General features: G+C 48.5%; 1 protein-coding gene across 8 annotated transcripts in view; it reads left to right on the top strand.

Annotated features, from left to right (window-relative positions):
• The window catches only part of NTRK3 (neurotrophic receptor tyrosine kinase 3), a 317,709-nt gene that overhangs the window by 170,657 nt on the left and 119,146 nt on the right, over window positions 1–27,906 (top strand). For all 8 annotated transcript variants that reach the window (XM_033100325.1, XM_033100331.1, XM_033100324.1 and 5 more), the window contains one exon: window positions 12,486–12,674. In XM_033100325.1, coding sequence (XP_032956216.1) covers window positions 12,486–12,674 — 189 coding nt within the window. The remainder of the gene's footprint in view (window positions 1–12,485; window positions 12,675–27,906) is intronic.

Raw genomic sequence — 27,906 nt, forward strand, 5'->3', positions numbered from 1 at the left:
CTGGGGGAAGAAGCTGGATTAGAACTCAGGACCCTGTGGCATCCATCTGTTGCTCTTGCCTTCCATGACAAATCTCCTCTCCTGCTAGGATGGTTTGACTTTTACACAATCTTGATTTCCATTTTAATAATCCCACATCTTCCCTCGGTACTGCAACGGAATTGAATTTAAATACGTAGCTTACCTATTATCTTGACATTTTCTTTAGAAGGCACGAAAAAAGAGAAAGGGGCGGGGGTGCAGATATTCATTCTTCCCATCACAGAGCAAAATCCTTCTCTTTTATTAGAACTCTTTCTTCTGATCCTCTTGGGAGAGGTGTAGAGCTAAGGGCTGCTTTTCAAGCCTCCAGGCTCTCGAGTTACCCCTGGAGACACCAGGAAAACTCTGCATCCAGGGTTCCAAATCTCTGTGGGGAACGTACCAGTGTCAGCATTAAGCGATATGGCTTAAAGATAGTCTTGTCAGTCTAATTGATCTTGAGTCATTGCCTTTTCTGTCAGAGCTGTCTGTCTCCTTACCCATAATCCTCGTCACTTTGATAGCCCGTCAGAAATATGGGATTTGGCCCAGCCTTGCCTTCATCCAATAACATTATGAAATTGATACTGACACTTCCATTGGCACTAATTTCTCTAAGAGATTGGAGCCAGAGGACAAGTGGTTTAGCTTCATGGCAGTTAAGCTTTCCAAGTAGATCAAGATGGCCTAGGATTGATGGAGCTGTACCCTCAGGAAGGGGGAAGGGAGAAGGGAACAGAGGGAGAAGAGGGCGTGGAAAATCAATGGCTGCATCATCACCATCAAGTGATATTAATTGCCTGCCCGAGGACAATGTCCTGTATGGATATGCTGAAGGTACACGCCAGGCCCTTTCAAAGACTGCTTCAAAGGGAGCGTGGAAAATTAGGAGGGCAGCGTGTTGCTAGAGGGGTGCCCTGCCTCACTCGTGCTGCTGCCCCCTAGTGCCTGGAGTCCACAACAGCAATTTATTCTACCCATGACTGTCTTTTCTCCACCCTCCCTATTCCCACACACAGGAGGCCTGAGTTACTTTTTATTTGGGGGATTGTATCGTTTATCATCCAAACCAAAGGAGGCACTATTACTAATTGTGCTGGAATAACAGGTACAGACAGGGACTATCCTGGGAAAATCAGGATGTATGGTCACCCTCCTTTTAATAATTACAGTCTAAGCATACCTGAACTGGATGAAGAGATATTCTCTCCTTAGCAGGGTTTAATTCCTTATCCAAATCTCCTTTAGGTTAGTGGATGCATGAGGAAACACGCTTTTGATGAGTGGCCCTAGGAAAGTGAGAGGATTTTTATGAATCGGAAGGTTTAATAACATAACCTGATCTGAAAATCAGTATAAGAATTAACACCTTAGAAGGGATGGAAGGAATAACGTGCATTTTCAGATTAGATGGTTAGGTCTTTGGCTTTTTTCCTTTGTACCCATCTGGCCCCTGTATCTCTCTTTAGAAAAATAAATGGCTGACTCACTGCTATTAGAATCTCGCCGCCCTCATCCGCTTCACCATCCCTTTTTGGGATATTTGGCTTGAGTGTTCAATATCCTTGATATATTACACTTACGTCTATTACATGCATTGCCCACGGACATATTTTGTCTGGCAAGATGGAGAAAGGGTGTAATTGTAAAGAAACACGGACCAGTAAGTCTCCTTGCACAGCTGTTTAACGAGCAATAAACTGGTATTACTTTATGCGTGAGTTCCTACCCAGTCTTGCCTAGAAGCACATCTGTGCGTGTACACACAGGATTTCGGCACGTGTATGAGGGTCTGGGGGGAGCGTGCATGTGACCTCATTGCTTTGCCCTGTGTGACTAAAGGGGCGTCTTCGAGAACATGGCACCCTGAGTGCTGGCCTGGCCAGCGGAGCCCCTGCAGGGCGCTGGAGGCAGGTGAGGAAACAGGAGCTGGTACCACAGTGTATAAAGCGGGCCGGACGAGGGAAGAGATCGCAGCGCTGATCCAGTGTTGTTTCGATTGATTCTGGTGTGCTCGTACCTTCATGTGCTAGAAATCATTCGACCCTCAGCACCCTCCCCAGTTCCCGCTGCAGCTCTGTTCCAGGGAAATGCTTATATCATTTTTACAGCATGTCTGTGAAAGGGATGAGCGAGCCAGCAGATTAATAAGGGCCCCAGCCCAACCGCTGCCCAAGTGTGTGGGGAGAAGAGGCAGCAGCCAAGGTTCAAGGTGTCTCGGAGGTGAAGGTCTCCAAGGAAGCGGAGACAGGATCTTTGGGGCGGGAGGGAAGGCGGGTCCTGAGGGGTGGGGCAAGGGCTGTTTGCAGGCTTGGAGGGTGGTAGGCCTCAAGGCTCTAGTGTTTGCTGGGCTGGGGGTCCTTCTCAGGGCTGCCTTCCTTTCTCTCCTGCTTTTGCTCAGTGTCTCAGTGTCATGTGCCACCCTGCTGTCCTGAGCTCTCCGTAACATGGTTCTCCTCACAGGTGCCATCTCTCTTGGTGTATTGTGTGTCCCAGCTGTAGACCTCTTCATGGCCGGGGCTGTTCCTTCTTCCTCTTCCTCCCTAGTACTTAACTCGTGGTCTGGTCCATGAGACAGTATTTGGTGAGCACGTGGGTGGGAATCAGGAACTGAAATGTTGGGTCACTTTTGAGGATTCTGGAACGGGCTTCGTGCTACCATCCCTCGGAAGCTGGCAAACTCATGAAGTCTCCAGAGAACTTCCACGAAGGTCCGTGTGGAGGGGAGTACTCCCAGCTCCCAGAAAGGCCGTGTTGGATCTTGCTCCCAGCTGGAGAACTGGGATTCAGGGCAACGCTTTCCTTTTCTAGAGGATGTGAGTGTGGTGTGAATTTTTGGTGTGAACTGGCTTGGCAGTTGGAAGAGCCGAGTGCATGTCCGAGCTTCCCCCTGACCGTGTGAGAGGTAACTACCAACTGGGAGCCTCAGTTTCTTCACCTGTGAAATGGGGAACGCAGTCCCTATCTCGAGTGTCTCATTAGGTTGCCATGGTGATTGAGTTGTTGGACAGGAAAGCACCCTTTGAGCCATAATGTGTCATACAGATCTGAGGAGTTTCCATCGCTGTTAGATTATGGGTTTTAATACCTCACATCATGAGATTCCTTCATTCTAAACGGCTCTATGCTCTGTAGCTCTCACTGCCCGCCCTACTTACGGCTCCTGGGCAGCCTCATACCTTCCCTGGGAGCATTTTCTAACAAAGGGAAACCTGTCTTTTTTTGTCCCACATAAGGCGACAGGATTTGTGTCAAACCCAGGGTGAGCTGCGTGTGAACCCTCGTGATTCTCAGCGCTTGGGAACGGGTTTCAGAATGGCCTGGAAGAAACCACGGATTGTCATGCTTTCTCTCCAGCTAGACCTTCAGGCCTCATTTCAGATCTTAGATTCAGGGCCATTGTGTTGTAGTTCGGAAGCATTTTCATGCTCGACCTCACTGATTTGAGGCCACGTGCTTATGTACCATGAGGCAGGCAGGGGAGTGATTGAGAATATGGACTCTGGAGCGCTCCGGCTCCAGCTGGAATCAGGATGCCGTCTCTTACCAGCTGTGGGACCTTGAGCAGACTGCCTGACTGCTCTGACTCTATTTATGGGAGCCACCACACCGAGCCACGGTGGGATCCACAGGACAGTGCACAGGGCTGCGTAGTGCTCGGCAGACTTTAGCTGTCATTATGGCATTGTGTTTGAGCATATAAAACCTCGCTCTGGAGAAAGAAGGTGGGTTTTGTATAGGCGGCACTATGCCACGGCTCCACATGTACTTAGAAATACCACCCAGGATTTCCTCCAGACATACCTTGGGTAAGATACTGCCTGGAAAACTGCATGAGGCCCCTGCAACTGTGGGAGGCTTTCTAGTTGGGAAGCCCGCTCTCAGCCAGTGCCCATCAGGCCCCAGGTTTCTCCTGAAGAGAGTATTCTTCTCCTGAGCCTCAATTCTTTCTGTCTAACTAGCCATCTTTCTGTCTAATTAGCCATCACTGTAAAGGGATCTCACATTGACACCATCCACAGGTTGAAACCATCGACCAGTGGGGTTTTAGATACAGAGTTTCCCACTGGTGCAGTAGGCACTTGGGCTTAGGCCACAGGGATTTAGGCTCTCATTCTCTTGGATGTAGTGTAGAAATCAGGTTGTGCAGTATAGTCTGGTTAATGCAAAAAGGGACATGCGTGAGCGGGTGAGGGCACGGGGACCTCAGGGACTCCACCCGGGAGCACGTAGCGTGCTCTGAATCGATGTTTCCTTCCGTTTGCCCGAAGTCCCCAAGAGGTTGGGGGGAAAGCTGTGGACAGTTCTGTAGATTGAAATAATGCCTCTATTTTGGGGTAACACTGACTAGTCACAGTACGCTGGCTAATGCCGAATTTAGAAATGTTGAGAGGAGCTCTCGCCTGTTTATGGGGGCTCGGGTAAATGCACCAGCATTGCGTACTCCCGTTGTGTCATATACTCAATTGGAAGGTAACGACTCTCTTCCTGTTCATGCTGGGCTGTTCTAAATACGCCTATAAAGAGTCTGATAACTTCGCCTTCTCTCCAGCGGCGTATTTCTACCTTCTCAGGCCCCTTGCTACCTGCCATTCTTCCACCTCGAAACTCCTCCATAGAAGTGGCCCTTCCAGCTCCAACGTGGCGCAAGACTGTGGCTCTAAAGTTCCCTGGATATGTCAGGCGCTCCACTCCTAAATGAAGCCAGTTCTCTTAAATGAGCCTCAAGGGAGTCAAGATTAGGAGTGGGAAGGAGACTGTGGTTGGACCCATTGTCATTTGTCCCAGTGGCAGAAAAACAATGCTGGAGGGTCAGGCAGCGTGATGCAGTGAAAGGAGCCCACCCTCTCAAGTCAGATAGATGTGGGTCTCTCTGCCGTTTATTAATGGTGTGACCTTGGGCGAATTATAAAACCTGGGGCTTCAATTTCCTCACCTGCGTGCCTGGGCTAACAGGACCCACCCGGGTTGTTCTGATTATTGGCCTAGACAAGGGAGGCCGTGCGTTCCCAGCGCTCATCCCGCCTCCACTTCCTTCACTGTGCTCTCCGGCTGGTTCATCGGCAACATGATTTTCAATCACCCAGTGATACCTCCGAGCCCTGGATGCTATGAGGTACGAACAGCGCCTTTGGTTCCGTAAGAGGCGAGCAGGGCATTGGAGCCCGGGGATAAAGCTTATCTTTTGGGACATGATTCAGGGAGAGAAGCAGAGAAACGGGGAGGGCACGCCTTGTTGGGCAGCCTCTAGGAACCCATGTGCCCTGGAGATCACGGTGGCAAAGTCTGTCTGGAAACTGGAGGAGGCAGACAGGGGAGGGACCAGAGCAGCTGGTCCAGGAGGAGAGACTTGGTGACTTGTCCCAGGGATGCCCTTGGGTGCAGCCCACCTTCGCTTGGCCTCTGTCCCACGTCTGCCAATAAAAATTAAGAAATTGATTTTCTTTTGTTTGCCCCGAAGGACTAGGCTCTTTTCATGAGACAGTAAATGGAATCTCTTAGTGAGCATGGCTGGAGTTTTAATTGTGTTTGTTGTGCTTTCACTTATTCTGTTTTATGAGTTCCCACTCCCAGGTTTGTGGATGTGAAGCTCTCACCCACCAGGGAGGGATGTGTCAATGTTTGATTTTTATCAGGAGGAAAAAGTTGAGGTTTTTCAAAAATCATTTTCTTAATCTGAAGGTCGGCTTGTTGGTTTCATTCTGACACATTTAAAAAAAGCATGAGACCCATCCAGCTTTGTTTTCCTTTGCTTCCCAAGACAGACCTCGGGGTGGGGGTCCTTTTCAACAGTGGAGGTCTCTGTCTGGCTCTATGTGGAATTAGATTAGATTGGATTAACAGCTCGACTTTGGGTCAGAGAGTTGGGAGGAGGCCTTTTAAGATGAATCACATCGCTGATGACAATAACCCCCCGTTCTTTGCGTCAGATGCTTTTGTGAAGATTCATTGAAGATACGTGAGACGAGATTAAAGTAACATCCTTAAATGCGAGAGCGTTTCATTCCCGTATTAGTCAGCATGCACTCGGTTATGCTGTGGTAACAAGCAGTACCCCTGCTAATCTCAATGCTTTAAAACAATAAAGCTGTGTTTCTCGCTTGTGCTACGTATGCACCAGGGGTTGTCCGGAGACCTTGACTCTCCGTCAGCCTCACCTGGGACTGAGGTTGGCTGGTTCACTGCCTCCTGCTTCGTAAGGGCCGAGGCAGGAGGAAGAGAACATGGCGGATCACACACTGGATCTTTTTTGAAAATGAGATACAAGTGATATGTAACATTATATTAGTTTCAGGTGTACCACATGATGACTCAGGATTTCTACATATTGCAAAATGGTCACCAGAATAAGTCTAATTAACATTTATCCCCTTACATGGTTACAGGGGTTTTTTTGCTGGTGATGGATTCTCTTAGCAACTTTCAAATATGCAATACAGTGTTATTCACTATAGTCTCCGTGCTGCACATTGTGTCCCCAGGACTTATTTATTTTATAACCGGAAGGCTGGACCTCTAGACTCCCTTCACCCATTTTGCCCACCCCATCCCCCACCTCTGGCAACCACCAGTCTGTTCTCTGTATTTGTGAGCTTCTTTTTCTTCTTTTCTTTTTTTAGAGTCCACATACAAGAGAGATCATGTGGTATTCTTCTTTCTCTGTCTGACGTATCTCACTTAGCATAATGTTTTCAGGTCTATCCGTGTTGACATAAATGGCAAGATCCTCCTTTTTATGGCTGAATAGTATTCCATTATATAAACCTATACGTTTATTTGTGTGTCCCCAAAAATAAGACCTAGCCAGACAATTAGCTCTAATGTGTCTTTCGGAGCAAAAATTAATATGAGACCGGGTATAATATAATATAATATAATACCGGGTCTTGTATTAATTTTTGCTCCAAAAGACGCAGTAGAGCTGATGGTCTATCTAGGTCTTATGTTTGGGGAAACATGGTATTACTTCTGCTCACTTTCTATTAACCAAAGAAAGTGAGGGGCACTGCCTGAGTGCAAGGGGGGCAGAAAACTGCAGTCCCTTCAAGTACCTGGAAACACCTGGTGAACAGCAGTCATGATGACCACGGGTCCTAGCAGGGTTTTCTAAACTGCTCTTGAGGTGAGATTCCCCCCGCCCCCACCCAACCTTGGAAGGAAATGTAGGGGTAAATGAAGAAACGTACAAATGGATGGCCCTAGGATATTACAATTGAGCCATAAATGTTGACCTTGATTGCTCAAAGTTATCTTACCTGGGTTGGTCCAGCCTTGAAAATATTTGCTGATCTATTCCTAGGTGCCCAGGTTCAGGGTCTTGGCTTCTTTGATGGACTCATGTAGTCACACCAAGTTCTCACCGTTTATAAAAATATTGGACGGCAGCCATACTATTGAGAAAATTGGGACTTTGGTGGGAAGAAAAAGAACTTTGGAGATGAACTCAGGTTCAAATATAGGCTCCATCACTTCCTGGCAAGTGACTTTTGGAAATCTAAACTATCCAAGGATCAGTTTTCTAGGTGATCCAAACGGGAATAACAGAATTTTTTGAGGATCAAATGAGAACAAAATGCACAGTAATATATCTGGCACATAGTAGGTGTTTAATGTTAGTTTATTTCCCCTCCGCTCTCTTTTTGTTATAACCACATCCTTAGGGGTCTGAGTCTTGTTTTGTTTTCTTGGAAATTGGAGAAAAACTCCTTCTACAGATTGGCTGGGCAAATGCCATAGTGTTGAACCAGTCAGTGACTGGATTTTCTTGGGGCCAAATTTCTGAGAATTGTGAATGCTTTGTAAGTCAGGGACTTGGTGGAACAGAAGGGGATTCCAGGGACAAGGTAGGACATAAGGGGAAATGATTCCAAGGAGGTCCTCCTGGTCTGAAACGGGCGGTGCGTGTTTATGTGCAGATGTGTCCCCAGGGAGGCTGCTGCCACGTCCCCCTTCATGCTGTGTGATACACCCCCTTGGTCCTCGCCTTGTGTACTGCAGATGGGACCCTGAGTTACCAGAGGCTTCTGCCACGCTCCTGCCATCCTGGTGGCGGCTTGCTCCCCTGCAGTGGGGACTCCACCGGCCAGCGTCAGCTCTCACTCTCCTGCAGTGAATTTCCATCTTGCATTCTCATCAGAGACATTCATTCTCTGAGGAGACTGAGTCCCACATCAGAACCAACCATTTATGAAAATCGGAGCCATTCCAGGCTCTGCTCTGTTATGTTTTCCCATAGAAGGAGCAGGGAGGGAAAGAGAAAGACTCCAGAAACACAATTTGAATCATCCTGCTGGGCAAGACGCCTGTTGGGGCCACCAAACCTCCCCTGATTGTCCAGCGGTTCTCTGATGGTGTGATGGGAAGAACACAACCCAGCACAGGTCTGAAAGAGGGGAAGAAAGCACCCGTTTGGGAAGAGAATCACGTGGTGTGTCTTGCAGACCTGTATTCCCTGAGGGGTCTCTCTCAAAAGCTTGATCTTACCAGGAGGGCTGCAAGCCTGTTTCTCTGTCTCTGTGTTTATTAGTGCTGCGTAACAAAATAAGTGTGTCATTAGGAATGGATTAGTGACAGCAGACAGGCCCATCACAGGTACTGGACAGTGTGCGTGTGTGTTGAGAGCTCAGAGGACAGCAAGCTTGATGCCTCCTGACCTGCCTTAGGCCTTGCGGCTTCAGGAAAATAGAAGCTGAGATTCCCCTCTTCCCCCATTAGTCGTCTCTTCTTCATATCTTAATACCTTCTTCTCTGTGGTTATTAAGGGGAGAAGACACGCTTCCTCTCCCAGAGGGAGTACAGACCTGTGGTTTGCTTTCCCTGGAGGCAAGAGACGGGAGAACTGGCCAGAGCCAGAAAGGGACATTGCTTCCCAGGGTGCATGCTGGTGTCTCTGTCAGGGGCTCTCAACCCGGGGCAGCCCTGTCCCCGCAAGGGGTATTTGGAAATGTGTTGTCTGTTAGGTGGGTAGACCGACTTTGTCCCTTCCAATTTTTTTTTATTAGACTTGATTTTTCAGAGCAGTTTTAGGATCCCAGCAAAACTGAGTAGAAGGTCCAGAGAATTCCCAGATGCCCCCTGCCCGCCCACACGCACAGGCGCTCCAGTAGTACACCCGCAGCAGATGGTGCGTTCGTTACAGTTGACGTACCTGACCCTGGGTTTTAATGCGTGGGCCCAGGGATGCTGAATCCCCCGCCGCAGGCAGCGCAGCCCTCGCCTTGCCCCAGCACCAGCTGCGGCCCTGCTGGACTCCGCCTCACGCAGGGCTCCCCTCTCCCGTCCTGGGGCGTGATGGGGTCGTGTCCCCTCCTTGGCTTGTATAGGAAGGACTGCGGTTCATGGACGAGCAGGGGGGGCGTGGGGGCCTCGGGAACCGGGCAACAGGCAGTGGAGTGGAGCATTATCTGTCATCTGTCCCGGGGAGTCTGATGAGGTGACCCACTCTTGTCCCCATTCTCAAGGGTCAAGAGGAACATCTTTCCAGAAGGGTCTCAGGAACCTGCAATCGAAGGCAGCTGCTCATGTGGAGGGTGAGGCATCAACACTCGTCAGGGGTCCCTGGGAACACGACCTCTTACCCCCCAAGTCTGCGCTGCTAGGAAGGCAGTGCTGGGGAACAGTGGCCGGCCCGCTCTGCGGCCAGACTGTCAGTTTGAATTCCAGCGTCACCACCCCTGTGCTTGGGCAGGTGCCTGCTCTGTGCCTCGGTGACCCCGTCTGTGCAATGGGAGAATAGCGGTACCGGCCTCACAGAGGCTTCATAAAGCTCAGGGCGTCACAGGTACAGAGCCTGGTACGGGGAAGCTCTCAGCCATACAAATGTCTGTGGTGATGGCGATTTCCCCAACGAAGTCCCAGGCCACTGTCGTCGGACACTTTCCTCCACCAATCTATGGACGTGCTCTCCGCAGCCGCGGTCTCGTCGTCGAGACCAGTGGCCTGTGTTCATGCGTCTCCTACGTGGCCTCTGGATGAGATGCTCTTGAGCGCCCAAAATTCTCCTCCTTCGACTCGTAAGACAGCAGCCTTTTCCGGTTCTCTTCTGCTCTCCTAGCCACGTCCTCTCATTCCCCTGTTCCTGCTCCCCTTCCCCGGCCCACACGCTTAAGTGCGGGTTCTCCAGAGCTCTGAAGTCTGCTGTACTTGTGTTGTTGTGACGTCTTCCTGATGACCCCATCACGTTCTGATTCCTGCTCCTTTTGAAATGTGACTTCGCCCTCCCACCTGGAAGCTCTTAGCAACTTCTCTTTATCCTCAGGGTCCTCCTGGCATTTCATGATTTGTGCTGTGTGTGTGTGTAATTGTGCCGAGAACTGGGTAGATAGGTCACTTGGGAAAGTTTTTCATAATTTTTTAATTTTCCTTTCCATCTTTTCTAGTCTCTCTCTCCCCCTCTCCTCTCTCTGTGTCTCACTGCCTCTCTTCTTTTAATCAGATGTTGGATCTCTGGATGGGGTCTTTAATTTTCTTACCTTTTCTTTCCTATGTCCCACCTTTCTCCTTTTAGTTCGACTTTCTGGAATATGTCCTTGACTTGATCTTCCGCTCTTCTTTGACTTTCAAATTTTTGATGAGCGTACTTCCCAAGGACTCTTTCTTGTCCTCTGACTGTTCACACGTTAGTCATCTTCTTGTGATCTCGATGCAGTGTCTTCATTTACCTCCCCGAGGATATTGATCATTAAAAAAGTCTTCTGCTCTCCGCTTCGCCTGTTTCCTGCAGGTCCCCAATTTCTCTGTGTTGTGCCCTCTCTTTCTTGCTGAAGCTTTGTTGGGGTGTCTGGTGATCCTGACTGTTCCCTCATATTTAGGAATTGGGCACTAGAGAGACAATAAGATATCTTAAAAAGCACATGAGTGGGGCTTGTCTACTATTCGGCTTCACTAAGGCATGACCCCAAATGTCATCATCCAGAGCTCTGTCTTCTATGAGGCGTTCAGTCTCTCCAGAGGAGCAGTCTCTGATCTCCTCAGGGGGGTGGCGTGAGGTGCAATTGGGGGTGGAGTGGTTGGGTAGGCAGGGTTATTCCTGGTTTCTGTTGTTCTAGGAGCAGGAAGAAGGGGACCAGCCTTGTGCTTTAAGCCCAGCCCTCCCCTGAGCCTGTTTTTCCAAAGTGGCCTTTTTTTTTTTTTTTTTTTTTTTTTGCAAGGCAAGTGATTTTTGCGGGTATTTGGGCAACCACTTATTGCTACTTTTCCACATGGTCTCCAGACACAGGCAGACCTGTGCCACAGATTGGAGTAAGCCTGTCTGTGCTGACAGAGTGGAATGCCGGGTTCTCCGTTTGCATGTACCAGTCTTCCATTTAGTTCTGCCTCATTGGTGCTTTACCTCGCTATTTGATGGGAAATATTCTCCCCATAAACTTCAGTACGATGTAATGGATTTCTGCAGTGGAAATATTGTTCAAGCCACAAAACCAAGTCACAGCAGGCACTTTGTCTTGGGACCATGGGTCTTGCGAAGCAGCCCTTTAAAAAGCCAGTTGTATGAAGCCACAGACAGTCACAGCTAATTCACTTTATAGGACTTTTATTTGTATGTATGAGAGAATCACACCACCCAACAGAAATCATTGCTCTACGGGACTCCAGCATTAAATATCTGTTAGCTTGTGTTTGTAAATCACCTGATTTACTGGATTTCTTCTTCGGGTTAGAAAACGGTGGAGTTGGGGTTGGTGAAGATTCACATGACGTTCTTCGAGGGCATTGGGCAGTATGGATCTTTCTAGAGTGGCCCAACGGCCGGGAGACCACTAGTGGTGCAGCCTCAGTGTGGTCACTTGTCCGAGCTGGCTCGGGCTAGATCCAGGCCCACACTGGCTCATCCCCCACCCCTGGGGCCAGGAAGCGTTGATAGCAGAGTCCGATGAAAGTCAGGTCATATGCTTGCAGGAATCTGGTGGCCACTCTGGGAAGGCTCTCAGCCTCCGTGGCCCTAATCAGAGGTTTGAGGTCTCAGGTGTGCATGGGAATCACATGAGTACGCTTTGAATCGGGGTACCCAGGTTGGACCCCCAGACAATGGAATCAGGATCTTTGGGGTGAAACCCAGCAGCACTTAGACGAAGGGAGAAGGGGCAGGGTACAAACTACTGCTCGGTCCTTTTTTTTTTTTTTTTTATAAATCCTGTTGCTGCTACATAAGCAAAGAAACTTATTTAAAATGTTTATTATTTTGAACTAATTTGGATTGGGGGGGTGAAAATAAGTCATCTCATAGTCATTTCTGTTTACTGTTTTATTTTCACGGTGTGATGGGGTAGATTTTTCTCTCTCTTCGTGAAAGAGAAGCCGAGGGTAATTCTCAGAGTTCAGAATCCAGACACCCGGGGATATTCTTCCAATGGATTTTGCTCCTGTGGAAGATATGGTAGCAAAAGCAGTGGCAGGGTCTGTGGTCGGGGCTGGGCGCTGGCGACGTGGCCTCACCGGGGTCCTGTGTCTCCCGCTGTGCGCAGGTCCCGTGGCTGTCATCAGCGGAGAGGAGGACTCCGCCAGCCCGCTGCACCACATCAACCACGGTGTCACCACGCCGTCGTCGCTGGACGCCGGGCCGGACACCGTGGTCATCGGCATGACCCGCATTCCGGTCATTGAGAACCCGCAGTACTTCCGTCAGGGACACAACTGCCACAAGCCAGACACATGTGAGTACTGGGGTAGAATGTTGTCCCTTCTGAGGAGGGGTGTGGTGGAGGGGGTGGCGATAGACCATGTAGCTGGGGTTCTGGAACCTTCCGGGTGGCCGACCACCTGCTAACCTCCCACTCTCTATGAGAGCCTCCCTGTTCGTCTCAGAACTTGAAGGATAGCCCGGGCGAGAGGACTGCATTGGGCAGAGGTCCCGGGCAGAGAGGGCGGGAGCAGCCTGGAGGCGGGAGGCCCAGCCACACGGGCAGAAGTGCCCCGATGACACGGGGCACAGACAGGGCGGTCGTCTCTGTGGACCTGGCCTACGCACTGAGGAAGCGTAGCCGGGCTCTGTCCAGACGGCAGCCCCTGAGGTCCTCAGACTCTCCACGCAAGCCTCCACGAGCGGGAAGGGGGTGAGGGTGGTGGGCACCCTTTGAATGGAAACGTCTCCCCAGCTGCCCCCTCCAGCGCCCCGAAGTGTGTGCTTGCTGAGACTCTGGTCGTGGCCCCAGCGCCAGGACCCCTCACCTCCCCGCTGCAGGACGTGCTCACGTCACAGGGCTCGGGGCGTCTGTTTCATCTTGTCTCTCCCCTTCTGTTGGTTCCAGCCCCTCTCTTTGTATTTGTGCTGAGCTCTGCTAGGGCTTCTCCAGATCCCAGAGGCTCTGTGGCTTGGACCTCCAACCAGCAGGTGATCTCCTTGCTGTGTCCCCAGGTTCAGTGTTCGCCCACCAACCCCGGTGCACAGCCTCTCCCCACGCCCTCACTGCCCCGCCCCCGCCCCTCCACCACATGTCAGCTACTTCAGAAAGTGCCGTAGAGCTGGAAGGGACAGACAGATGGCTAGGTTCAGACCTCATCTTACCGACAGGAAAACCGAGGTTCTGGGGGCTGTAGGTTGCCCTTCTCTGCCCCCACGTTTCTGCCCGCTGGTTCTCTTGATGTCTCGCTGGTCCCAGGGTCGGCCTAGGAAGAAGTACCTCCCTCTGCTCTTGCTCCCCCAGCTGAGCTCTCTGTGCTTGGGCCACACGCTCTGTAGCTCACAGAACGGTCGCTGCTCCCACTGGTCCGTCTTACAGCAAAGTGGGCATTTGACCACCTCATCGGTCTTTGCTTCTGCTTTTCTGGTTCTGATTTTAGTGAGGATTCAAGCCCACAGTGGGAGGAACTGGGCTTAAGTGGGAAGAAGGTCAGCATTTGCCTCTCGACCTTGGGTGTCCCCCAGGATCTGTCTCAGGGCTTATCGGATGCCCCCGTCAGTGCCGGTTAGAGGAAGAACAGGCCGGGCAAGGGCAGAAAGACACGTGTGTTTCAGATAAAGCGTGGGGCACACCGTGCAAAGAATGGCTCTTGGCTCAGGGCAGGTCCATCCTGGACTGCCCTGGTGTGGCCGGGAGGAAAGCCTTTAGGTGACGGTGGCACAGCTCGGTGTCTGGCCAGGTTTTCTGGGTGGTGTTGGTCTTTGAACAGAGACCTCGGCATTGCTGCGTTGCCTACACTTGATTCTTGTCATTCGCGGTGGTCACGTTCTGTCAAGTCAGCATGGACATTGAATGGATACATACCCTGTTGTACGTGTGCTTCTGTTTAAAGCCATCTTATTCCATTACATGTGCTGGGTCAGTACCATTGCGCTCGGCCAACGGCACTGTACTCAAGCCTGAATGAAGCTGATCTGACACACGTGTCTTACCAAATACACGGATTTTAGGAAGACTAGCACCTTAGCACTATGCGTGGGGGCCATTTTAAGTAGCGAAATCACCAGCAAAAAGCACAAATGAAAAAAAAAAAGTGGCACCGAATGGACCACAGGAAGGACACACGTTGACAGCGTGCGATGCAGCCTCAGTTGGGCACGTGCGTGTTGGGTGATTCAAATTTTTTACCGCTCCTCGCCTGTTTCTGAATGACCATGAAAAATACTGCCAGTATCAGTTAGGGGATTACACATAAACTTTAGTGAGCGGGTGGATTCGTAAATGCAGAATCCGGGACTCCTGGGGACAGACTGTGTGCCTTTCGGGGACGCTCTGGGCTCCTGGTGTGGAGCACGAGCTGTGGGTCACGTCTGTGCTCCCGGGAGCTCAACACCAGGCTGTCAGCACATCTGCCGGTGGGGTGAGTCCAGCATGGGGGAAGGAGGTTTCCTCTGGGCCATTGGAATTAGTGGGAGCCCTGGAGACAGCTGTGGGATCTGAGAGTCCTCATGTCAGCACCCAGCGCCCAGGCAAGGAGCTTCTGGCCTTGAAGGCTTACGGAGGAACAGTCTTCCTTCTGCAACTGTGCAGGGCTGTGATTCCCAGGGGCCTTTCCAAGGGTCCAGACAGGACTTCTGAGTAAAGGCGGCAGGTCGTGGGGACGAGGGCAAGAGGCTTTATTGATGAAGACTTGAAGGAACAGGGAAACAAACAAAACCTCATGGGAGAAAAGTCCTGAGATGGCCCCAGGCTGATAGACCCCTCTGATCTGAGGAGCCCTGGCCTTCTCGGGAAACGCTGCGTTTTGTCCTGTCATTGGACAGCCGATGGCTCTTAACTGTTTTCAGGAAACACGCGTGGCCATGGCAAGCAGTGTGCAGAAGCCTTGTCACCAGATTTGGCTCACCTGTGGCCGCCTCCCCCAGCCGGGGAGACAGAGCCCTGGCCCTCCCTCCCCGAGATTTACAGGCCAGGAGGCAGCAGGTCTCTGATTACAGAGGCTTCGTCAGCCCAGGGAAGTGACTCCGCAGGACACATCCCCGTCTGTGATGAGACACTACCATAAATAATTAAAACCTCATGTGCCTCGGCAGATAAATAAGCAGAGAACGTTCATGAAGCTGTGGATCAGGCCAGGATCACGCCTTTTGGGGGATGGCAAGGCACGGGGTGAAGGGAGGAGCAGGGCTTATATTGTGGGTCCCCCTTGGGTCCCCCAGGGGCTCTCCCGGCTGGTTCCCTTCTTGTCCATTTCAGATTGGTGGTTACCAGAGGGGAAGGGGTCTTTGGTTGGGCAAAAGGGGTGCAGGGGGTCAATTGTATGGTGACGGCTGGTAACTAGACTAATTGTGTGATCACTATGTAGGGTAACAAATATCTCCTGTGTCAGGGAGGCCGGGGCCCCTCCTGGAACCAAAAGCAGAGGCAACAGCACCTACTGCTGCTCCCGCCGAGTAAACCTTTCTAGGTGTTTCTCTCGCACAAGTCCTGACGGACATGCCTGATGGAAGGAAGGGGATCTGGTTACCGGGCTGGGCTGGAGCTCCTCCTCTGAGAGGGCAGCTGAAAGGAGGAGGCTGGCACCCCAGGGCTGCCCGTGGCTCCTGCGGTTGATTCAGGAGGCCGGCTTGTCCTGATGCGACATGGTGGTGACGGCAGGACCGCCGCGGGGGTGGGCGAGTCTGATGCACGCCCTCCTCAATTCTGCAGGTTGGATCTTGGCGGGCCCCGTTGGAGGAACTGTAGGTCGAATCTTGGTAAAGATGACAGGGGCATCTCGCCTTAGCCTGCTGTGCCGGTTGGGCCTCTCCAGGCCCTACTTGCCTGGCCGTCTTTCAGTCAACATTTTAAATGAACATCAATTAGCGTTGTTGCCCTTGGGTTTTTCTTTAATCCTATGTTCAGATCCAGTTAGAATAAGCAGACCCCTGAGAATCCTGTGGTGCTAGATTCGGTGAGCCCAAGGAGGAAAGGATTACTCAGACACATTACCAGTTTCCTTTCTTTCTAGAAAGAGCCAAGGATGCCAGAATGGACTGTTTGGGAGCCAGAGCTTTTTAGTTCTAGGCCCACACGCTTGAGCTTGTCCTAAGCGTCTCGGCCCCCAGAGATTAACCTCTGTTAGGAGTGGACTCCCAAGTCCCCTAGATCTAGGAACAATATAAGCATGGCGGTTTGTATTTTTTTCCTAGGAAGAAAAAAAATCCAATAATGTCGTTTGCCCCAAAATATCTGAAAACGTTAGACATTCTTGAGCACACGCTTTGGAGCTGTCGCCAGCTAGTCTAAAAGGACTGACTTGTGTCTGTGACCCTGAGCCAAGACAGCCGGCCTTCCCGTTGGGTATCATGACCTCATGTGCTCCGTGCTTTCTGCCGTAATCACATACTCAGAGTCAGTAGCTGCATGCAGTCAGGCTAATTAAGTAATTAGGTATAATTATGCTAACTGTAAAAACACAATAATTGGCTTCAAAAAAGTTCTTGGGGGATAAGCACGTGCCTCGTACTGGAGGAGACCCCCAGCTGGGATCAATGTCATTTCGTGGTGGGATGCAAACCCAGGGGCAATGGCACCCAGCAGCTGACCGGGAGTAAGCTGTGGCGTGGCTCCGTCGCCTCCTGCCCGGAACCCGAGAGGCAGAAGGACTACTTGTCTTTTTGGCCTGTTTTGGCCTCCGTCTCGTCTTCAAGGAGTGGGAGGATTAGCTAGCTCCCCTCCAGCAGGTCCTCTCCAGCTCAAGATTTTCCAGAGATATCTTTATTCCTTTCTCCTTCAACCGGCTTCAGGCATCCAGTCTATATTTTGTTTTTTAAGGGGTAATTCTGAACCAGCCAAGAGATATACACAGGGGTCAGCTAGGAATCAAAATCAAAAGTTGGGCATTATTGCTAGACGTAAGAAGGTTGCGTGGACTTGAAACCCAAATGGGCTTCTTGATGCCTCTCCGAAATCTTGAACGTGGGATGCACAGACAGGAGTTGGGTCTGTAGAGCAGACACATTCTGTCTAGTTGCACGGAGAGTCATGATCTGCCTCATCTTCTGCAAGTCAGGAAGCTTAGGGGCTCCCTGGAAAACCACTTATGCAGGGGAAGTCTCCCTCGTCTGCATTAGCCCTGCCGAGAACAGAAATGTGAAGGTAGATGGTGGACTCTGCTCGCCTCACCCATCAGATAAATCACTCCCTTCTCCCAGGGAGGAGCCAAGAACACAGGTTGAATGAAGGGCTGGAGATTAGTTACTTCCCTCGTCCCCAAGAAGACGAACATTCCTGTTTTATGGGCATTGGTTAAGAAGCAGGAAAAGGGAATAAAGACACCCCTCCCTGCCCCCAATCCTTGGAGACAGCAGGGGACTCTATTATTAGTGATGGTCCCCATTAGTATTCTCTTTCCAGAAGCCCTTTTCCAGGAGAAAATGGTCATCATCTCCATTTCCTATGAATGGGCCCATGAGTCATACTTCTGATGAGAGATGTGCCAAAGACGCTCGAATGTTCTGGTTCCCACTGTGCTCTGTTTTGATGGCCAATAACTATGGAAACCCAAGCTCTACCTGCCTCTTAGCCAAGAAGCCTAGAGTTGAGCTGTCCTCCCGTCTTCTTCCCAGCTGCCTTTCATGCAGGGCTTCCTAAATGTGCTCTAAGGGTTGTTAATCGTGGTTTATCAAAAATAATGTTCCGTGGCCAAATAAGTTTGGGAAAACCTGCATGGAATAAGATTTTCCTGTGGGATTCCGAGAGCCTTGAATGATACAGGTGACTGCAAATTTGCAAGAAGTAACTGGGGTCTGCAACATTTCCCAAATGTATCAACCCACCAGGCCTGATTTTTGATGTCTACCTGTTAGCACCTCTGTGGTCACAGCTGTTCAGTGGATCACATTCTGGGCTGCTTTGGGGCTTGGGGCTCCGTGTTTTGCCTCCCTAGCAGATGTTACCATCTGACAGGGGCCCCAGATGGACCTGAACCCATTTGGCACGTGCACTGTCGCATTTCTTCCCAAACCTCTGGGGAGGGACAGGCAGTGGCTGCGTGCCACGGGAATGCCAAGAGTTGGGATGGTAACATTCTCCCGAATATTTGGCAGAGCACTAAGTGCCCGTCACTCAGATGGATCAAGGGGTTTGTCTGTTTTATGCCTAGAAGCTCTTATAGGTGCCTCCACACTCCCCAAAGCCCAGACCCCGAGATGCGCACGGCCGACTGTGCGCTGCATTCCTGCCCCTTAGGATCGGAACCTCAGGGAGCTGTTCCTAAGGAGACGCACCATCTGAGATGTAGGTCACTCACTGTCTCTCAAGCCACTGCTTCCCAACCATCGTGGGGAAGGTCAAAGCACCACTGTATTTCAAGAAAGGAACAGAACGCCCGGCAGGGCCTGGCCAGCTGAGAGAGAGGGAGCTGAACCCTAGGTGATGGGGAACCCTTTTCATTAGAGAAGAAAATGGAATGAGTGGGGGTGGTCCTGGACCCTGACTGTGGGCAAGGCATCCACCATCTTTAAACCTGAGATAAGAAAACGTAACCACCTCAGCTGGCATTGTTTTGAGGTGAAGTGGCGTGAGAACGTGGAAGGGCTCTGTCACCTCGTGCAAGCGGCATCCACACGATCAGCCTTTCCTCGACAGCACTGTTTTTACAACTATCGCTACAATTCCTCATTCAAATACGCTGTTGGGGAAACCAGCTTGATGGCGTCAAAAATAGAGGTTTTTCAGCGCTTGAAATTATTTCTGAAAAGATAAGATGCCTTCCCTCCATAGACTTCTTTCTCCCCGCTCTGAGAAATAGCGGTTTGTCACCCAGACCCACGGCCACAGAGCGGCCCTTAGGAGGCAGGACTGTGATGGGTTGGGTGTCAGGGAATGATCGGTGTTGACGAGCAGAGGACTCAGGCCAATTTCTTTCTGGGTTAATGAGACTGAAAAGCTGGGGGCTCCAATAGGGCACGACAGGGAGATTCATGGCAAGATCCTTTGGTTTGTTTTTATTCTTTGTTTTACCCTCTCCCGTATCAGCAAATACTTGATTGAAACTGCAGTGACTACAAGGTGCCCTGCTCCCAGTCTACCTGCCACATGCCTCGCAGGGAGTTACTTGTACGTCTATGCCCATATGGTACCCTCTGTTGTTAGGGTTTTAATGACCGTCGGCTTGGGAGACTTCCGTTTTGCTTGTTCTTATACATGAGTACACAGCCCCTTCATTCTTTCTCAGCAGACTTAAACACGGGGCCTCCAGACACAAACGTGCACAGACATGTGTCTTCTTCATATTTGTGCACATACCTCATGGTTTGGACGTTGATCGCATCGGTTAGGATCCTTTTGACCGAGTGCCAGGCAATCCCGAGCCAGTGGGCTTAAAAAAGAAGAGAAATTGATTCTCACACTCAGTAACTCAAGGGACGACTCCTGGTGCATTTCCTTAGAACTCTGGCTCTGCTTCTCTGTGATTCTCGTGCCTCCGCCTCTGTGTATTTTGCTTGACCACCAGGTTATAGAACGGTTGCCGCAGCTCCAGGCATGACAGCCAAACTTGGACCAGGGGTAGCACAGAGTTATCTCTTCTTGTGGTTTGAATGAAATTCAGAAAACCTTTTCCCCAAGCCCCCGGCAGTCTTTCCCTCCTGTCCTATTGGCCAGCATTATGACATACCGTGTTTGCCCAAAAATAAGACCTATCCCAAAAATAAGCCCCAGTTAAGATCGTCAGCCAGATGGACACATGTGGTACATTATGACGATATTCCAGAAGAAGATGACATGACCGTATTTGAATAAATGTAGATTGCTGTACATGAAAAACTAAGACATCCCCTGGAAATACGCCCTCATGCGTCTTTTGGAGCAAAAATTAATGTAAGACCTGGTCTTATTTTCGGGGAAACACAGTATGTTTATTCCTGAATCAGTCACCCATAAAGAAAATGGCATAAGCACCTTAGGCTCATGTGGATTATCCCTTTGGCTTGGGGACTGAACTCACTTCCTCGGAGGCATACGGCCGCCTGGAGACGAGTGACTTACCTCCACAGAATCGAGGTCTGTTAGGAAGGAAGGAAGAAAGGGAAAATGGCTGTTAGAAATGGCAGTGCCTGCCAGCCCACTTCTTCTCCAAGGATAAAACACAAGCTCCCCTAGTCATTTGGCCTCCTGCTCTTCTAGGAGGAAGCAGAGGCCTCTTGGGGCAGAAGTGGTAGGAGGAAGATGAGAACATTGATCTCATGTAAATTTTACTCCTCGCTTCTCCTCTTAGGGAGAGCAAGCTGGTAATTTGTGGTTTCGTCATTGCTATTCTGTCTGGTAAATTGTCCTGCTAATTTTCAAGGTTCTACTTACACGCCCGAGCAAAGAAACATTTCTTCATGTGGTTTTAACTGGATCCGATTATCTTGGTCGAGCAAGCTGGGTAAATTGTGGCCCTTCGGGAGCAGTTTCTGGAGAGTCCTGGGAGCAGGCGCTTGTGAAGCCAGGGCAAGAAGGAAGTAGTGAAGAGAAGAGAAATAACATTGACTGAATACCTAGTAAGGGCCAGGCTCTGGCCTTTAAGTACATTAAAATAGTAATAAAATCTTACAAGGCTTGGTGCTTGTGTTGGATACGAAATATTTTATATATTTTAAGTGGAATCCTTACAAAAGCCCTATGAGGGAGGTGCTACGACTTTCCTGTTTCGTAGATGAGGAAACTGATGGGGGAGGTTAAGACGCCAGTGTAGCCTCAGACCTCGGAAGTGACAAAACTGTGACATGACAGAGCCCGCCACCCTCTCTTCCCCTCGCTGGATATTTCTCCCGACATCACATCCTCCTGGAATGCCAAGTGTTGTGATCCCCACTTTACAGATTAGGAAACTGAGGCTCAGGGAAGTTAAAGTTCTCGTTCAAGGCCACTTGATGGTCAGTGTAGAGCCAGGACTCTACACTGTAGAGCCAGGACAGGGGTTTGCGGCCATGCCTCCTCTTCTGGCCCAGTGCCTCTCTCCCTGTTAGCTGACCCCCACTTCACCCGCACCCCCGCCTGTTGGGAAACTGAGGACCGTTTTGGAGATTTTCAGATGGATGCCAGCGTGGGTGACCCGTGGGGCCCAGCATCAAGTCAGCAGAAGGTAGTCCCTTTCTAGTACTTCCAGGGCTCCGGTGGAGGCAGCCACCTTCTCATTCCCACCGCAGGAGGTCACCAAGAGGGTCACAGGCCTGGGGGCAGGACGCCTAGATGGGGCCCAGCTGGCGATGGGCACTGGAGGTGATGCAGTAGCTATCCTGGAAGGAAGAGAACAGAAGTCCTTGAAGCCTAGTTGACCTCTTTCTCGGCCAAGCCTCCTTTTATCCCGTCCCTGGTGGGCGTGTAGGTTAATTTGTCACCCAGATTGTGGCCGGCCGGGCCTCTCACCAGGCCCTGTTTTAGCTTTCGTCCCCAGACCTAGAACTGCTGGTGATGCAGCCGCTCTTCGCGTTGGATTCTGCTGAGTCGGGCAGCCCCATGCCCCGTAATGCGGAAGTGTTGGGACTGAACTTCTAATGGCTCATTGATTGGTTGAATTGTGCTCAGTGTAATTCTGAAAATAGATTTTAAATACAAGCTTGGGGATTTGTGAGCGTTTGTTACTTAGGAGCTTTAACTCAATCGTGGCTGGTTTGACAAAGCTATGGGGTGGCCTGGGCGGGGCTGTGCTGTCCGTCACACCAAGACCCGCCCCCTTCCCTCCCCAGAGCCAGGTCAGCTGTCCCCAGGGGAGTTCGGGCAGGTGTGGAAAGGTCCTTCCCCTTCATGTGCACCTCTTGGCAGGACTCTTGGGAGGGTCATCTTGGTTGACCAAGCATTGCAAACCCTCAATATTCGTAACGTGGATGGAGGTAACTAGGTTCTTCATTCTCCCTTTTACTTTCTCTGAAGTCAGGGAGTGTGGAAGTTGCTCTCTTTCTAATTTCACGTTTTCGCTTTTCCTGGAGCTGCCACTCAGGGGAAGGACCAAAGGGAAGCCTTCACGGAGGCTCAGCTGATCAGCCTGTTGGCCTATTCTGGCATCATCTGGTGAGCTTGGCCCTGTGTGAGGGGCTGGGCGTCTAACACCAGTGTTTCTTTGGGTGAATATCAAGTTAATTTGGAGACAATAGAAAAGCATATAAAAGTCCCTCTGTGAAGAAGAAGCCCTCAGCAGACATTAAACAGAGACCTTCCAATACACCTAAAATTACCCGCCTTATATACTTCTTTCCCTCTGGCCTATCAGAAACCTAAAATACCTTCCATTTTTTTGGTTCAGGGTAGATCAGGAACAAAGGAGGGATGTTAGTACAGTACGACTATTTCTGAGGGGAAATTGTTTAGTGGTCTTTTTTTCCCAGAGCTTTTATTCTACTCCTCCATTTTAACCTCAGTCTGCAAGGCTGTATGTCCCTATACACTTCCCTGGGGTAATTTATGCCCAGCCAATCATTAGAAAAAACAATATTCTCAGGGAAGGGAGGAAGTAAAAACAAAACCTGGAAGAAAAGAAAAAAAATTACACTCTATTCTAATAAAGAAATTACTGACATTCTACATTATGAACTGTATTAATTTTTAATGGCTGAGAAAAGAGTTGATTTATAATGCATCCTTCTCGGCTGCAGTGCCAGTCCCCAGCTAATAAATAAATGACAGGTCTCTGGTATTAAAAGTATCCGTCATTTTACATCATTGGAATGACAATGGAGGGAGGCTTTGACTGAGAGGCCCCAGGGAGCAGGCAAGCCCTGCTGGCCCTGTTGGAGGAGGGGCTGGCCCTGGAGGTAAGCTCCTTCCTTCCTCTTGGTCTCGGCAAAGTAACCCAAGTAGCTCCAGGTCTCATGGTCCGGGAGTCAGTTCATGGGAGGGGTGATGGAATGCGTGGGGACAGAAACTCCTGGTCCTGAAGCAGACCTGCCCACGGCTCCTCCCCCCATGTCTTGACCAGATACCATCGGAGTCCCCAGTTCGGTTAGTGGCCTTTTGTCGGTGGTGACCCCTGACACACAACTGTGGTTCACCTCTCTGTGCCTTCGTGAAGAAAAGCGACAATAAAATAAAGCGTAACCTTTGTCTCTGTTCCTAAAGTAGTATATGCTCGCTGTAAATATTTTGGGGGAAATCCAGAAGAGTAGAAAGGAGAAAATAGGAATCGCCCCCCATACTGCCACCCCCAGGGACCACTGCTGTGAGGTGAGCGCTTCCGCTACTTGCCTCCCAGTCCTTTTTCTTTGTGTAGATACACATACAAATAACACACGCAAATAACGCACGCAGACATACATACGCCAACACGTGTAGTAAGCAAACCTGCGGTCACCGTCTGTATACAGTGGTACCATCCGAACTTGTCACTTAACAATATGTCACAGACTTTCATTTCATGTCATTAAAAATTATGCAGCTATTTTTAGTGGCTTCATATGGGTGGCTGGGCCGCATTTCACATTGGTGCCATTGTAGGGCTGGCAATCAGTCAATCAAAATGTACTCTTCCGTCCTCTGTCACAGTGCCACTCCAGAGGAAGCACAGTGCCAGAGGAAAGCGAGGACAATAGACGGTTTGTGCACCGAGTTCACAATTAAGGAGTAACTACTATGCTGCGGAGTCCATGCAGTGAGGCTGAGAGAGGAACAGTGCCGTGTCCCCATAGGAAGGAGTCCACCCTTCAGGTGGGGAAAAGACAGAAACAGTTCCCAGGGGTGCAGCCATAAGGCACAGAGACCCCGTACCTGAAGGGCCGGGTGTGCTTAGCGCAATGGCTTCTTTCAATTAGGGGAGCAGAGGCTTGCGTGAAGTCCCCACAGAGCAGGGAGTGTTTGAACTACAAAGCTAGGGAGGAGTTAGACGGAGATGCAAGGGGAAGGACGTGCCAGGCTTTCCTGGCATAGCTGGAAGCAGAAAGGGGGCTTTGGAGGCACAAGGATGGAAGTCACAGGTGCTCACAGAAGAGGCCCTGGGGCACGGGGAGTGGGTCCTGTTGATGTATTACGTTGGATAGTTTATTGAAGCAATAATTATGAATGTATTCCTAGAACTTGCACTTAAAACACTCCAGTCTTTGTTTTCCACACTTGTCATTGTTATCAGTTTCCCAGAAGTAGGTAATAACTGGAGATGTAAAGAAGCCATCTGACATTATAATGAAACAGCTAAAGCCAAGTAGGTGGTTCTCTCAATTTAGGGGTATTTCCCGGCAGACTTAGCAAGACCCCTGCTCCCGAAAGGAGCAAGATAAAACTGTCGTGGAGTCAACCACGTTCAGCATAAGGGATGTTACTTAGAAAAGGAAAGAGAGTTTGCTCTCCCAGCCGGCAGGTTTTGACTCCTTCTGATTTATTTTTATTGTCTGCATAGGCTTATAAAAATGGAAGTTTGCCTGGATTTTGAGACCAGCATGTCTGTCCTTCCATGTATGAATTTATTTCTTGGTGTGTTGTGCACTTTTCTAAACATAGACCAATGCCTTTTGCTTTTGAAAAAGAAATAGGAAAGTCTGTGAAGCTGGTGAGAAGAGGAATTCAGAGACTGTTTTCTGTGAGGAAGCTGCTCCCATGTCCGTGTCGGAGGAGAGATATGCAAGGCAGAATCCCAGAGCATTCATTCCCAGGGCACCCGAGAGAGCCTGTATTTTTGTCATATGGAAAAGTGGCAGCCCGAGATCAAGTCCTAGCTGGCCTTGGTTTTATAACCAGCCAGTTTTGCAATTGCAGTACTATCCTCGCTTTTATTTTTGCCTTCAAATCTTGGAGCCAAAATTATTCCAGCAATAGGACTTGGCTGAAAGCAAAGTTTTTCCTTTCCTGCTCATAAATTCGCTTTCACTTAACTTCCCTATAGAACATAGGATTTTAAAAATCTTTTAAAAACATTTCACCAGCAATTTTACTCATTTTTTTATTTTTAAATTTTTATTTATTTTCCCATTCCCCCACCCTCCTCCCTTTTGGCAACCATCAGCTTGTTCTGTATATCCATGGGTCTGATTCTGTTTTGTTTATTCATTTCTTTTTTCTTCTTCTTCTTTTTTTTTTAGATTCCACATATAAGTGAGATTATTCGGTATTTGTCTTCCTCTTGACTGACTTATTTCAGTTAGCATAATGTCCTCCAGGTCCATCCATGTTGTCCCAGATGGCAAGATTTCATTCTTTTTATGGCTAAATAGCATTCCATTGTGTACACACACACACACCACATAGCACATCTAGGTTGTTTCCATAGCTTGGCTATTACTAGTGATACTGCAAGGAACATAGGGGTGCATATATCTTTTCAAAGTACTGTTTTTGTTTTCTTCGGATAAATACCCGGGAGTGGAATAGCTAGCTCTATTTTAATTTTCTGAGCAACCTCCATACTGTTTTCCACAGTGGCTGCACCAATGTGCAATCCCACCAACAGTGCATGAAAGTTCCCTTTCTTCATATCCTTACCGGCATTTGCTGTTTGTTGATTTATTGATGATGGCCATTCTGACAGGAGTGAGGTGGTATCTTATTGTGGTTTTCATTTGCATTTCTCTGATGAGGAGTGATGTTGAGCGTCTTTTCATATATCTGTTGGCCATCTGTATGTCCTCTTTGGAGAAATGACTACATGGGTCCTCTGCCCACTTTTTAATTGGATTGTTTTTTGGTGTTAAGTTATATGAGTTCTTTATACAGTTTGACTATCACCCCTTCATCGGATCTATCATTCGCAAATAACTCCTCCCATTTACTAGGTTGTTTTTTTGTTTTGCTGATGGTTTCCTTTGCTGTGTAAAACTTTATAGTTTGATGCAGTCCCATTTGCTTACTTTTTTCTTGTGTCTCCCTTGCTCAAGGAGCTCTATCCAAAAAGAGAATGGTAAGAGCGATGTCAAAGAGTTTACTGCCTATGTTTCCTTCTAGGAGTTTTGAGTCTAACATTTAAGTTTTTAATCCATTTTGAGTTTGTTTTTGTATATCATGTAAGAAAATGGTCCAGTTTCATTTTTTGGCATGTCTCTGTCCAGTTTTGCCAACACCACTTTTTGAAGAAGCTGTTTTTACCCCATTGTATATTCTTGCCTTCTTTGTCATAGATTAATTGACCATACAGGCATGGGTTTATGTCTGGGCGTTCTATTCTGTTCCATTGATCTACACATGTATATCTGTTTTTATGCCAGTACCATGCTGTTTAGATTATTATACCTTTGTATTAGTTTGATATCAAGGAGTGTGATACCTCCCGCTTTGTTCTTTCTCAAGATTTCTTTTGCTATTTGGGGTGTTTTTGGTTCCCTATATATTTTAGGATTAGTTGTTCTAATTCTGAGTAAAAAGCCTTCTGTATTTTGATCGGGATTCCATTGAATCTGTATATTACTTTAGGCAGTAAGGACATTTTAACAATATTAATTCTTCCAGTCCATGAGCAAGATATATGCTTCCATTTATTCGTATCTTGTTCAGTTTCTTTCTTTACTGTGTTACAGTTTTCAGAGTACAGGTCTGTCACCTCTTTGGTTTTTATTCCTGGGTATTTTATACTTTTTGATGCACTTGTAAGTGGGATTATTTTCTTAATTTCTTCTTCTGATAGTTCATTGTTGTTGTATAGAAACAACAGATTACTGTATATTGATTCTGTATCCAACAACTTTAATGAAATCATTTATTCTAATAGTTTTTTGTGTGTATAGTCTTTAGGGTTTCCCATGTATAGTATCATGTCATCTGTAAATAATGAGAGTTTTACTTCTTCCTTTTCAATTTGGATGCCTGTTATATCTTTATTTTTTTTCTGACTGCTGTGGCTAGGACTTCTAATACCATGTTGAATAGAAGAGGTAATGGTGGGAGTCTTTGTCTTGGTCTCGGAGAGAAGGCTTTCAGTTTTCCATCAATGAGTATAATGTTAGCTGTGGTTTTTGTTTTGTATGGCCTTTATTATGTTGTGATATGTTCCTTCTGTGCCTACTTTGTTGAGTTTTTAGTCATAAAAGGATGCTGAAATGTTTCTAATGCTTTTTCTGCATCTATCGAGATGATCATACAGTTGTTAATCCTTTATTTTATTAATGTGATGTATGTATTACATTGATTTCAGATGTTGGACCATCCTTGAATACCACTTGGTCATGATGTATAATCTTTTTAATGTATTGTTGAAATCCTGTTGGTTAATAGAATTTTTGCATCTATATTCATCAAGGATATTGTCCTGTAATTTTCTTTTTTTGTAATGTCTTTATCTGGTTTTGGTATCAGGGCAATACTGGCTTCAAAAAATGGGTTTGGAAGCATTCCTTCCTCTTCATTTCTTTTGGAAATAGTTTAAAAAGGACTGATATTAATTCTTCTTTGAATGTTTGGTAGAATTCACTTGTGAAGCCATCTGGTCCTGGACTTTAATTTGTTGAGAGTTTTTAGATTTCTGCTTTAGTTTCATTGCTAGTGATTGGTCTGTTTAGATTTTATATTTCTTCCTGGTTATATTTCTAAAAATTTATTCATTTCTTTTAGATTGTCAAATTTCTTGGCATGTAATTGGTCATAGTATTCTTTAATGATTTTTTTT

This window comes from Rhinolophus ferrumequinum, chromosome 28 (assembly GCF_004115265.2).
Source record: "Rhinolophus ferrumequinum isolate MPI-CBG mRhiFer1 chromosome 28, mRhiFer1_v1.p, whole genome shotgun sequence".
NCBI lineage: Eukaryota > Metazoa > Chordata > Mammalia > Chiroptera > Rhinolophidae > Rhinolophus > Rhinolophus ferrumequinum.